Raw genomic sequence first — 13,473 nt, forward strand, 5'->3', positions numbered from 1 at the left:
AAACTGGCCTGTTTTTAGCAAGTTCATCTAGGTTCAGGACCCATAATCCCAATGCAGAGAGGAATCCATGGATTAACACCACTGGTGTTCCTTTTCCATGTTTGTTAGCCGTTAAGGTTCAAATAAGGTTATCTGCATTATCTTCAACGCATCTCCCAATGTTAACATAGTTAATGTCATACTCAGATATTATGCCTAAAAGACATAAAGATAATTGAATAGTTAAATTGTGAATAACTGTAAAGTGTCATCTTTATCTTGCAGAATTTTATTTTCAAAAACTCTAAGGTTATCCATTGATGAAATCAAAAGATTCTTAGTTGTGAAATCAATCAAAATTGAAGAAAAATCAAGAAGACGAGCATCGACAAAACCTATAAGTTGAATTTGAATTATAATTCAGAACCGTTTCGCTATCTATAGTATAAGGATGGAATCAAATTCAATGTAGTTTCTTGAAAAAATCCCAGTTTTGAAGAAAAAGTTTCATTATTATTCATTGCTACCTGAACTAGCAAAAAATCAAATTTTCAGTTGACAAGAGAAGTTGTGAGTAAATATAGCCCAGTTTTTTCCTACATGTTCCATGTTTGCCAGAGATAAAAGTGGAGATGAAAATCTTTGAGAATGTTTTCACTGACCTGCTGAATAAGATACATGATACGGTAATTTAAAAAATTGCCCATTTTCTAGACTTTTGCGATTTTGAATTATGTGTACATCATAAAGTTAGAGAAATATTTATTAAGTATTGTAATAGAATTCCTTATTGCTCTTCTTACTAAGAAGAGCAATGCTAAGAAGTTTTCTTCTAGACTCCTTTGAGAGGAACCTTTGGGTTATAACGAACGCGAGCAAAAAAAACGGTTCATTGCGAGACGGATCTTTGTCGAATAAAATTGACGACCAGGAAGGATGAGACAATGGCGATGAAACGATTACGGTTGAGAACCCAAAAACCTGGTATTGCTTGGGCAGTCCCATCAGTTCGAGAAGTGAATTGCAATTTTGGCCAAAATGAATTTGAAAAATTATTAGTCAAGAGAAAAATACAATCTGAGGCAGATGGCTCCCATTTAGATCACGAGGGACACAGGTGCGTATAAAAATAATTCGTTTTATCATAAAGCACGCTAATTATTCTTTATTCTCAAGGCAACGCGTCGAGCCTGAACCCAAAATTGTTTATTCCTTGGATCGCAAAAGATCCAAACCAGATTCATTGCTCAGTTGATGACATGTTGAAGCTTTCCGTATTGAAAAATCTTCAATCGTATAGACGCCTGCGTTATTCAAGAGAACGTTGATATTGATTTCATAAATTGGAAACTGACTTTGGCTGATAAAAAAACGCGTTACGTTGGAACAAGCACGGATGCATCGACTGTCGTAAAACGTGATGATGACCAAATGCGTTTAAAACAGAAAATGCGCCCATACTCTATGATGTCTACATGATTAAAAACGATAACGGACTGCCTTTCGTCCATTTCGATTACAAATTGAAGCGTTTAGCCCGAAGTTGAAGGAAAAGAAGACTGGGTGTGTCTCCTGCTGCAATGTATCTACGAGTTAAAACAAGCGCCGAGGGTCTGGAATGACAAGTTAAACCAATTTCTCTTAAAATTCGGACTTACACGATGTGAAGCAGATCCTTGTGTGTATCATCGTCCACAATAAAATGAACTTCTTATTGTCGCCATCTTCATGATGATGGTTTCTCGTTGCGGGCACCAACCAAACTCTCATCCAAAGTGTTATCGACTTCCAATCCCAAGAATTTGATATGCGAAGCCTTCCTGCAACTCGCTTACTTGGACTCTCCATTCATCTTGATCGAAGCAGAAAACAGCTGTTCATCAACCAGTCAAACTTCGTAAAGAAAATCCTTGCCAAGTTCAATATGGATACTTGCAATGCAATTACCACTCCAGCTGACCCCTGCTCCCGTATTTCGGCACAAATGTTACCATCAACCGAAGAGGAGAAGCTAGATATGTCAAATTTGCCATACCGAGAAGCCGTCGGTTGCCTGCTGTATTTGTCCATCACTTGCAGACCTGACATTTCTTTCGTCGTCAGTCAAGTGGCCAAGTTTTGCCAAAACCCTGGACGTGCTCACTGGATTGCGGTAAAACGTGTCTTATCCCATCTAGCTAGAACAGACCAATTCGGTGTCTACTTCGGCCCCTCAACTGCTGAACCACGTCTAGTTGGCTACACGGACGCCGATTATGATGGAGATTTAGACTCACGGTGCTCCACCTCAGGCTTTGCCTTCTTCGTTAGAGGAATCCTTGTATCTTGGTCCAGTAGGAGACAAAATTGCGTGTCGCAATCTACCACAGAAATCAAATCGATCCACAACCCGGAATTTCACCAACGCACGAAGCACATAGACGTCAGATACCACTTTATCCGTCAGCTACAAGAAGACGGAATCATTGATGCAACTTACGTCCCCTCAAAGGAGCAAAAGGCAGATATTTTCACAAAACCACTGCCAAAGTCGGATTTCAAACGAATGCGCAAGGAGCTAGGTGTGGACGGACCTCTTGCCAAAAATAGGACGGACTAAGCGTGAGAAAACATCATTTAATACTTTCTATTTATATTCTCTCCTTTTTTTTCAAACAAAGCTAATATTACGTTTATTGAAAGTCAAGCAGATTCCCGTTGGCTTGAGAGGATATGTTGAAACTAGGCAACCCAATGGAAATCTGCTGTTGCTGAAACCAAGGAAAACAGAAGATGCTGTTTAGTATCATCCTCTCCTTGTCTTCTGGTTCACATGTCATTCTGACTTTGTCTTCTTCTCTCTCCCAGCTTTGACAAGAGTTGTTCTCAGGTTCTATTCTATCCTTACTCTAATTAAGTATATTACTGATATTGAAGAGGACCTGAATCCCCTCTGTTCGCACTGCTAAGTTCCTGTTTCCCTTCACACTGTTTTGTCTCATGGTAAAGCAAATGCAAATGAAAGTTGTGCCATTGTGTGTTGAATAAAGTAACACAGCTGCTCTATATTGTTCTAATTATTTATTTTCATTAAAATCTTCGAATTTTTTATAAGAAAACTTGTGTGTTCCACATACATTATTTCTAATTAGTTTAGTATGGGTATAGTAAAAGAAACATTCCATGTTTATTAGTAGTTAGTTTAGGGTAGGCCTATTTAAGTTTTACAATTACAAAAAAGTAAGGGTATGTTAGGTTAGCTGACTAGTAGTTAGTTTAGTACTTAGTTTAGTAGTTAGTGGTTGTTTCAAAGGGGCGTTTTAATTTGGTGAATATGCCTACAAATGTTCAGTTCTGTTGAATATTTTTCGCCTGTAGGTTGTGTTTTGTGTTCTGCGCTTCTGTGAACGTAATTCAATGTCAAAATTAATTGCTTTCTTCAATTCATCTTCCAGTGCAATAATTAAGGGATATGATATTCCTTTAAAAGAATATTATTGTAAGTTGAGGAAAAATATGTCTAGTGAAAAAATGGTGATAGGATTTGACATGCAATTTTGGACAGCGTTTAAAATTAGTATGGTTTTTTACGTGTTATCTTCGATGGATTTGTAGAAATTTTTTTTAGAAATATGATTCATAGTTAATGAAAAATAAGCTAAATGCAATTTTTGTTCTGGAGACCTAAGTCTGGTATGTAATTCAGTAAAAAAAAGTTATTTAAAATTCATAAGAAAGTAATTAATATCAATGCAGATGTTATGTGAAGATGCGATTGATGGAATAAAGTTTGAGTGTAACAATTCCATCCCTTTTTCGGGCAGCAAACTTAAAAGGAAAATTTGTGGTCGAAAATTCTCTATCCGAAGAAAATCGTGGTTTTTCAAGTAGTATCTTAAAATTGCAGCAATCTTGACTCCCACTTATTATTGGTTGAATTGCTGAAAGCTGTATTTATCGAAAAAGAAATGGAGCATGGTACATATATCGATCATTTACTGATACTTTACTTTACTAATACTTAACTTTTAATTTTACTTATACTGAACTTTACTTAACAATATTCATTATTTACTCATTATTAGCTCATGCCACACCTAGAGATTGGGGAAGTTTTTGTCGTGAGGTAGCCGAGGACATGATGATTGACAATTCAGAGAAAATTGGGGGATATGGTGTAACTATAGAAATAGATGAATCAAAATTTGGACGAAGTAATTTATAAGTTGTCATTTTTTATTATTCTTTTCAAACAAATCTCAATAATATTTATTATTTATTTGCATGGTGAGCAAGTTTCGATTCTTACGTGTCTAAGACTTCGTCATCTTCGAGGCGTATGTGAATTGCAGGTAATATTGTAGAACTAATTTCACGTTATGTGGCTATAAAGCCATCAAAGTTAAAGGTCTGGGAGTTAAAGTTTTATGCCTCTTTAATAGACATTTCATCAAAAACGACCGATCCTATTCTTTGTATGTCCACGAGGCCTGATAGAGTTCGCTTAATTTCCTGAAAGTCTGAAACGCAAATTTGTTTAAACCAAAATGAGTGGACATTCCCCTAAAAAGTATTTTCAAAGTATTGACATGAGGGACTGGAATCATTTTTGACGTCACCAATTGATCATACGCTTTTTTGCTCTTCAAGCGAAGGATAAGGCAATCTAATAGCCAATCGGCATCGTACTGCATACTTTTCTTGTTCATGCATTTAGCCTTCTTCAAACCATGAATATTGTTCTCTTATCCTATAACATTCAATATCAGTAGGGAAATACTTCAGATTTGTAATAAACGAAAATAAATGGTCGGTGCATATTGTGGGTGTATAGTAGTAGATCACATCGTCCAAACAGATGCGCTTCGCATGTTCAAAAGCGCTTGTTGTTGGTTTACACATCGACTACATCGATATTACAAAAAGAAACTCACTTCTGATGGATTGAGAGCCTTTGGATTGTAGGGATTTGCGTCGTTAAGGCCGCCGAATGTTATCACTGTGGGATCAAGCGGTATGCATATGCGTCTATCACAAGAACGTCAAATTAAGATTGGCTGCAATTCACATAACCGTTGAGCGATACTACTTTATAGACAAATTGGTGTGCAACGTTTACAATAAGTTTTATAAATTGTTTTTTAAATTATTTTTTTCAAAGTTCTATATTTTTTTCTAATAGCACTGTAGCTATGATGACACGTTGCGCATCTTGTCCTGGGACAAAAATTTTGCGCCAATTTCTCAGTGACTTAGCAGATGAATAAGAAGAACAAATTACATATAAGAAATGGACAAAGAGAGCAAACTTGAAACGATCACAGAAGAAAAAGAAGAATTCATTGAATCACTCGTTCAATTAATTAGTAATTTAACAAAGCATCACTATATCATACGCTCTCAGAGCGCTTTTTACGCTGAGAGCAAGGCAAACGTCGGCATCGATTCCTGCGTATTTTTAAGTGATTTTTCGGAAAATTTCCCATTTATAATTCAAGAAGCTATTCAGGGCTATTATTGGATGAACGATAGCGCAACTTTACTGCCGTTTATGGCATACATGAAAAATGAAAATGGTTCCGCTTTTAACGTGCCTCTTCACATAATAATTGAACGCATGACAAGCTTGCCGTTCACGCAATTCTGCGACCGGTTCTGACTCAATAGAAATCAATCAATCTTCTATTGAAAAAAGAGATTTACTTCACCGGTGGAGAAGCCAGTCAATTCAAAAACAAAAATAATTTTGCTAATTTGTTTAGCCATGAAGCATATTTCGGTTTGATGGCCGAATGGCGTTGTTGGCGTCATGTCATGGAAAAAATGCAAGTGATTGGGGGCACATTGAAACTTTTAGCAAGATTAGCTAGCCTGCAACGACACAGCAAAAATTTCCCCTCAGCAACTTTTTAATTGGGCAAGGGAGGATGTCGATATAAAGACCCTATATGTGAGTTCGATGCCGTTCCAAATAATTCGGCTTCAATTGAAAGGAAGATGAGCAAGCTTCCGTAGTTCAGGGAACCGGAACCCGTTCTCTTCATTGCTATGTCCAACTTAAATCCTTCCAGCTTAAAGCTTCTCCTCTTTCTGGAATAGAGTCGGACTTTAAAGTATGTGATGTACTGCCTGATCAAAGCACTTTTACATTTGAAACATGTCATGTTAATGATTTTATTGCTTGTATATATGAAGATAACGGTATATGGTATATTGCACAAATCTGTACAGTTAATGAAGTAAACCAAGAATTTAAATTTAAATTCATGTCCCCTGATGGTGAGTCAGGCTTCATGAGAGGGTACAAACTAACGAAAAATTTTCCATGGTGTCCCTCCATACCCGTGTCACTCCTAATTTTTGTTAAATACACAAACCGCATGGCGGATGCATTTTAAGACAAATGTTTTTGCGTTTAATCACTCATATAGTCACCACAGCTGATTCAAACCTCGCGCGCGGTTATTGAAAGTCTCTAGAGACGACCCTATGACAATGAACAGGTTCTCTGTGTAAGAGATAGGGCGAATAATGAAAAATTGAAAATTTGTAATAAATACACGGGAAACGGGTGAGACTCCAAGTTTGTACAGGATATGTGCACACTCAAGATCTATCGATGAGTGAAAAAAAATAAAATCGAAGCTGATTTATTTTCACTGGGTTCATTTTTTTTTTAAAGTTTAAACTTCGGTTACATAACTTTATAATAAAAAAATTTCCAATCCAAATAGATCATTTAAAAAAATTCGCTTTCTTTTCACTACTTTTTAATCCTGTAGCGAAAACTAAAGAGGTCAAAATTGAAATTTTAAGAAAAAAAACATAGTTTAAAATTTAAAAAACCAAACAAATCTTTAAGATTTTTTATTTTAAATTCGGTAAACGGGAAAATGTTTTTCCGTTACAGAGAATATCATACCAACACAATTAATACACTGTAAAAAAAACTAAAACAAGTCGGTGGTGTCGAGCGCTAGAATTAATTCGATTTCAGCGGAATGACCCTATCATCAAGCTTCTTCTTAATTAAATCTCGAAGCTTAAATGGCAAACGTCTTAAGGGCGCGAACAACTGGCACGTAATTTTCTTTGGGTTTGATACTATGCTCCTTGCAATTTGCTTATACCAGTGAACATATTTTTATACAATTGAAATTCACTAGGCACGGTGGCCTCCACTCCGACTCCGTCTCCAATTGCGTCTACTTGTTGCCGTGCAGGTATTTGTACAAGGCCTAGTTCACGGCAGCAATTCTTCATCAATTACTATGATCCGAAGAGTATATCACTTTTTTTAAACAGACGGTGAAGTCTTGTTATCCAAGGACGTTTAATGATTGACCACTATACGTACGTACTTGTGGACCTGGCTTCAGCTGAGACTTTGAGCGATTCATTTTTTCAAACCAATGACGAGACCACACATTACACGAAGCACCTGTGTCCACTTTGAAAGTGAATGGATTGTCATTGACCACAATTTCAACATTCCACTGTGAGTCTGGTCGATCATTCAACGAGTGAATTACGAACTTGTCAAAACTAGCAACGCTTTCGTCGTTGCTGCAAACTTTCTCAAAATAGTTGGGCTTGCCACTTTTTGTGCACTGTTTCCCGTAAGCTGGACAATGACGCATGACTGCAACCGCACAATTTGTGATCTGTACGACACTCTTTCGATGTTCAGACTTGTCTGCTAAGCCACGTCGATCCGACTGGCCATGCCTCGAGGTTAGACTGTTTAAATTTTTTAAAGGGTAATCTGTTAACCGACTCTAATGCCATTTTTTCGGCTATCGATGATGACGTTTCACACGCTGGAATAATTTCAATGGCCTTAACCAACGTTAGTTGAGTGTCGAAAAACTATTTCTCGAGAGTTTTAATGTCTTCTACATCGATAACAATTTGATCACGCAGAACAGAGTATCTTTGCGTATCATATTCACACGTTGAGATGAGGGACTGAAGTTCCAACAAAACGATTCACATGACTCACCATCACGTTGTTGACGAGTGATAAACTTGTAGAGCTCAAAAGTTTTACTTTCCGGGGTTGAAAATGGGCATCAGATTTAGCTAAGACTGGAGCTATCTTGTTTTCATTACCAGCTGGTATCCACGTGAATTTCTCGTATATTCTAAATCCTTCGTGGCATAGCAAAGTGAGCAATACGCCCACTTAAACATCTTCATCGTCTTTGTTTTTCTTTGTGTCCTTTAACTCGTGGTACTCTTATAACCAAGACTAGCAGGCACAGCAACAATAAAGAGAGTCCCTTATACTTCGGGAGCGACCACCTCCTGGTTATCACTACCCTTAACGCCACCACGCCACACCAAAAAGATAAGTGGCCACCCACTCACATGGATCCTCAACACAAAAAAAAGGGTGGCATGGATTCAAGAAATCGCAGCTTTCCTAGAAAAGTAGAAATTCACCACAAGGACGAACACATAAGAGGCGATGATAACCTTCATGGAAGACCTAGAAGCGGCGAACGGAAAAAACTGAAAAAAGGCAACCTAGAAGGAGCAGACAGACTGGACTCCTGTCACAGGAGCCACGAAAACCTTGTTATAACGAGAACTGCGAAGATCCGTTGAAAAATAAGAAAAAAATATTCAAAGTATGGATCAAATCACCCCTTTACGCATGAGCAATGGTCGAATGGAACAAAGCGGAGGCAAAAAAAAGGGAAGAAATTTAGGCAGCCAAGAAACAAGCATAAACCAACTTCGGAGATCAAACGAAAATGTTGTCCTTTGTCAAGAGCATGACAGGAAAATGATTGTTCCTCTCCCTGGACGGGAAACCAATCAAAAATAATGGAATAACCACCAACAACCCTAGCGAAAAGGCCGAAGTAGAATACTATAATCATGCTCTCTCATCGGACAGGCCAAACACCCTAAACAACCCAATAAAAATTGAAGAAATCGAGGGAAAAGGGGCCTACCCAGGTAAAAAAGAAATGCAGTAGGAACGGACCTGATCCACAACAAAATGTTAAAACTATCATCAACCAACAAGAAATCAATCCTACACTTCATAAACGTGCTACTTACAGAGAAAAATTCTCTTCGAAGATGACATGATCCTCATGGAAACGAAAATACCCAACGAAAGCAGAAACGACAAAAACCGTCAATAGACGACGCCCAACACTGGGACAGAGAAAAAGCAGTTTTAAAAAGTTGATTTTAACAAGCGATCCGCCACTCAAAGATACCGTTTGGGGGGTTTTCAACCATTTGTTCTTTTCAACCATCATGTTTTTTTCGATGCTCGGCTCAGAAGCCGAGATATTAACGATTGAAATTTTGGAAAAAATTCCTAAAAATTTCTTCGTTTTTCGGCCTCATCCTATAAGCCACCTAGCGCTCGCGAAAGCAAAATTTCCCCCTCTTTGTCTTTAGGGTCTGTTGGGGTGATCACCCCCTCTCGATAGGTGTAGGCTGACGTTATGAGGGAGACCAAACATGCCAAAAAACTTGTATTTAGGCAATGCACAAAACCGGACAAACGAATTACTCCACTACAAGAATAGAGTGATTACGGTTATACCGACTAAGGACAGGACACAACTACCTCAACTCCTTCAATCATAAAGTGGATAAAAGAGGCGGACCTAGCTGTAGGAAGAGAAGTATCATCTGTAGAAGAGGCCATCAAAAAAGCCAAGTCCGTCCTAATTCACCGCCCAGCACCAGAAATTCACTGCCAAAAAATACCACAGTTGCTAGCTAATCTTAATGTACGAAAACGTGGAAACATTACTTGACTAAACCAGGCTCTAGGAGCAGAAAAACAATATATTATGATAACTGCCGTAAGGAAAACCGTAGTAGCCGTAGTAACGACGGCCGTACATTTTGTCGGCTTCCTGGTCGGCAGAAACTTCAACGGCCGCGGCCGCTTCTTCCCGTTTGCTGGTCTCCTCGGCGGATCGACGTCCTCTCCAATATCCACCGTGTCCACCGAAATATCCGTAGTGACGCCACTCGGCGACGTCCTGATCGGCAGGGGAGACTTGAATGTCCTCATTTTCAGCTTTTGGTTTGTCCTCGGAAGCGGCCAAAGCCAAGAGAAGCAAAGGCAATAAAGGCAATACAACATGTCACATTTAATATAACACAATTGAATATGAATTAGAAAAGTTAACTTACAGTCAATTTCATTTTTGGGCTCGTGAAAGAGATGTTGGTCAATTGGCAAACTGACGCCGATTGCTTTTTTGGCTGCGCTATTTATACGCCATTGTCCAATGCCAAACAAATTGTTAGTTAAGGAGAAATCAATTAAACGCCGCATTAACTTCACAAGCTTAACCTTGAAATCAATTTATTTGCAGTATTTATGTTCAAATGAGCGTATATCATTGCTTCTCGTCACAGATATATGCATTATCAAAGTTATACCAAAATTAGTTATACCTTTTGAAACTCTGTAAATTATTTTAATTTAGTATCAATAAAGATGTCCGGAAACAGATTGGAAATGCTGAACCCCAGAAGGATTGGACTCAATCCGCATGCACGACGTGTTCCGAATGTACCAGATCGATTCGTGTCCGTCAAAAGTCAAACTTACTGTACAATATAGGCTTAGACTTGAATGTTATATAATCTGTAAGGTTATTTGTTCTTTCTTTAAAATGAAATAAAACGACAGGAAAATCAGTCGAGTCGGGGGTTTCGCTCAATTCATTTCCGCAATCCCATTTCCATATGAGAAGTAATACAGCCAAAAATTCCTTTTTAAAAATTACAAATAAGGTGAAGATCAAGTGATTTTCACTCTTCAGATGACGAGTGTTTGAGAGAATGACGACTTCCTCGTTGTCTGTCCGATTCCGCTTGGACAATCGTCATGTTTCGGTCCTTATCCAGACTCAACAGCCCCTATACAACATTTTATAATTGAGGTAGGACAGAAAAATAGTCGGGTCGTTATTGCTGAACTCAACATTGGAACTAATATAAGGATCGACAACAACAACGTACTTGGAAGAGTTCTTTGACTTTGTAGTTGGTTTTGGCCGACGTTTCCATGAAGTGGGAGGACCATTGCCTGGCCTGTTCTTCTCCTTCCTTGGCCGTCAGTTCCCTGGCGTCCGTCTCGTCGCATTTGTTGCCCACCAACATCAGAGGCACATTCTCCATCGAACCCTTTTGGAACCAAATTGAAATAAAAATTGAAATCAACTGTGTTATTCCATCGGCAGATCAAATCAATAAGTCTATAGAGGGAAGAAATGAACGAACTTTGATTTCTAGGATGTTTTCCCAGGTGGGTCTGAGCTCCTCGAGGGATTGCCTGGACGTGACCGAATAGACCATGATGAAGGCGTGGGCCTTTGAAATGTTGAGCCGTAACATGGCCGGGAACTGATAAGAGCCTGTCGTGTCGACGATCTGCAGGTTGCAGACGGAATTCTTGTTGCACGAGACCACCTCCCCGTCGAGTTGATGGGAAACCAAATTCACGTTCTACCGAATAATGCAAAGGAATCTATTAGGAAATGGACAGCATCAATCAAAAGGCCTAAATCGAAACACCACTCGCATGTCACCTCCCACGAATAGAAAAGTCAAACGATTCATTCCTATACAGACCTTAATTCCAAGAATCATTGTGTAACAAACTATTGTGACGTAAGAAGAGTTAAGCAACACTCTTTGTTGAGGAAAAGTGTAGTCTAGCACTTTTGTTCAAGACTTTATTCTAACTAAACCTCTTGTCTGCTGAACACGGACTGTGCAGTTTTCTCTGTTTTCAAAAAGTTGATTCAATCAAAAGTTTGTATATGAAACCTTGTTTAGACGAGTTGGAAAATGACGACTAACCTCATTATTTCTTACCATACTAGCCTCAACCTGGAATACATTTCAGTCACAATGAGGTATTCTCGAAACCATTCTTTATTACGTAACCTAACTGCAATACAAATAAATGACCCCCCGAAATGATTCGACACTTTTTACGTCACCATAGAACTAACAGGAAATCACATTTTAATCGGCATAGGCGGATACAGGTAACTTTTGCGCTTGATTATTTCGCTGTGAACTTATTAGTCCAAATCCCTGGTAGCACGCCTCTATCTATAGGATATACGTCGCCCATCTTTTCAGCCGAGTGAGATAGCTTAACCCGACGTTCCTAGGATTGCCCATGTCTATACTAATGTCGCGCTGTAAGACATCCAAATGGGTACGGCTTACAGCCGTCTTCAAAATACTTAGATTTAAGCAAAAAGAAAAAAAGAAACGTTCCTCGATGGGCGCGAAACCACGTTCTTTGGAGTGGACTCCATTGCTCTACCCACTACACCACTCTCTATTACTTTACAATTGTATTTGGTTCAACCAGTCTAAATTAATATTAGCAGTTAAAATTATGAAAATTTAAAGTCCTTGTCTTCCTCATCTATCCCGTGGACAGATAATTTGGACATCTCACAGACGTCATGTTACGTCTGTCTGTTAAGCGTCTGATTTCTAGTACAAATGGATGTCCGTGATCGTATGAGAAACGTACATCTATGGTACATCTATACGAAGATAGCATAAGGCCGTAGTAAATTGAGTATCCATGTGATATCCAATTTAGGTTGTAGCTAGAACAGATTTGATTTAGACATTAAGACATCTATATGATAGACGATGGATGTCAGTGTGCTACCAGGGTAAATGAGAAGCCAATTAACAAGCTTTTAGACCTCCGGGAGAGAAGTTAATTACATCAAGAATTTCAATTTTCATCCAAGACCTTTTTTTTGCATTAGACTGTACTATTAAAATTTTTTTTTTACTTGGCAATAAACGTCTTCGACGGTTGGAATGTGACGCTCGTTGAAGGTGTCCCTGACGAATCGGAGGACGAGCGACGATTTGCCGGTCGCTGCGCCACCCACTACGACGACCCGGTAATCGTTGGTCTGTTCCACTTCATGCCGGAACCGAAAAAACGGACGATAAATGTTCTGCTTCACCAAATCGTTCAACGAACAAAAATCCATTTCAATGCAGAAGAGCTGAGGATGATGGAGGGAGAAAAAGTTGTGATCAAATGACGTAATGTCAATCAAAGTACTCGTACTCTAAGGAGACGACAACTTGTCGATCGTGCGATTCTCTGAGATGCTAACGAATAATGTCACAGGAAAGAACCCGGTCACTATAAATCCTTATTAAGGAGCAGGAAACTGGAAATGGGTCACGATTACATCAAATGTGCAGTTAATCTCAAACGTCAAAATCCAACGGGAATTTTACAGGAAATATGAAAACCCACAGAAGTGGGTAATATGTTGTACTACTTAAAGGCCATCACTTTTCTATCTAAATCATATCGTCAATTTTCCTATGTTGAAACAATAACGACGCAACGTCCGGATCGTTTCTTTTTGGAATTACCGAAAAGGTGTGAAATTGTCGAATTTTTTCATGAGAAAAGTGTTAAAGAAATTTTTAATTAAACACAGGCTGTTGAAATCGACTTGCATT

At 38.6% G+C, this 13,473-nt stretch overlaps 2 protein-coding genes across 4 annotated transcripts; one reads left to right on the forward strand and one right to left on the reverse strand.

The window, feature by feature from the left end:
* The first annotated feature begins 1,903 nt into the window (after window positions 1–1,903).
* On the forward strand, window positions 1,904–2,578 carry LOC124342142 (secreted RxLR effector protein 161-like). The gene has a single exon (XM_046795111.1). The coding sequence runs from the start codon at window positions 1,904–1,906 to the stop codon at window positions 2,576–2,578; it is 675 nt and encodes a 224-aa protein (XP_046651067.1).
* Window positions 2,579–9,391: 6,813 nt separating this feature from the next.
* LOC124344315 (GTP-binding protein Di-Ras2-like) lies at window positions 9,392–13,132 on the reverse strand. Of its 3 annotated transcripts, none has more exons than XM_046797818.1 (6): window positions 12,780–13,132; window positions 11,230–11,454; window positions 10,969–11,133; window positions 10,132–10,866; window positions 9,835–10,028; window positions 9,393–9,682 (listed from the first exon to the last, which is right to left on the reverse strand). In XM_046797818.1, exons 1-4 carry the CDS (start codon window positions 12,984–12,986, stop codon window positions 10,759–10,761), a joined length of 705 nt encoding a protein of 234 aa, XP_046653774.1. In that variant the 5' UTR covers window positions 12,987–13,132; the 3' UTR covers window positions 9,393–9,682; window positions 9,835–10,028; window positions 10,132–10,758. The 3 variants fall into 3 exon arrangements, with proteins under 3 accessions (XP_046653772.1, XP_046653774.1, XP_046653773.1); XM_046797817.1 differs by having other exon boundaries at window positions 9,743–10,028; XM_046797816.1 differs by having other exon boundaries at window positions 9,392–10,028.
* Between the last annotated feature and the right edge of the window lie 341 nt (window positions 13,133–13,473).

This window comes from Daphnia pulicaria, chromosome 6 (assembly GCF_021234035.1).
Source record: "Daphnia pulicaria isolate SC F1-1A chromosome 6, SC_F0-13Bv2, whole genome shotgun sequence".
NCBI classification, from domain to species: domain Eukaryota; kingdom Metazoa; phylum Arthropoda; class Branchiopoda; order Diplostraca; family Daphniidae; genus Daphnia; species Daphnia pulicaria.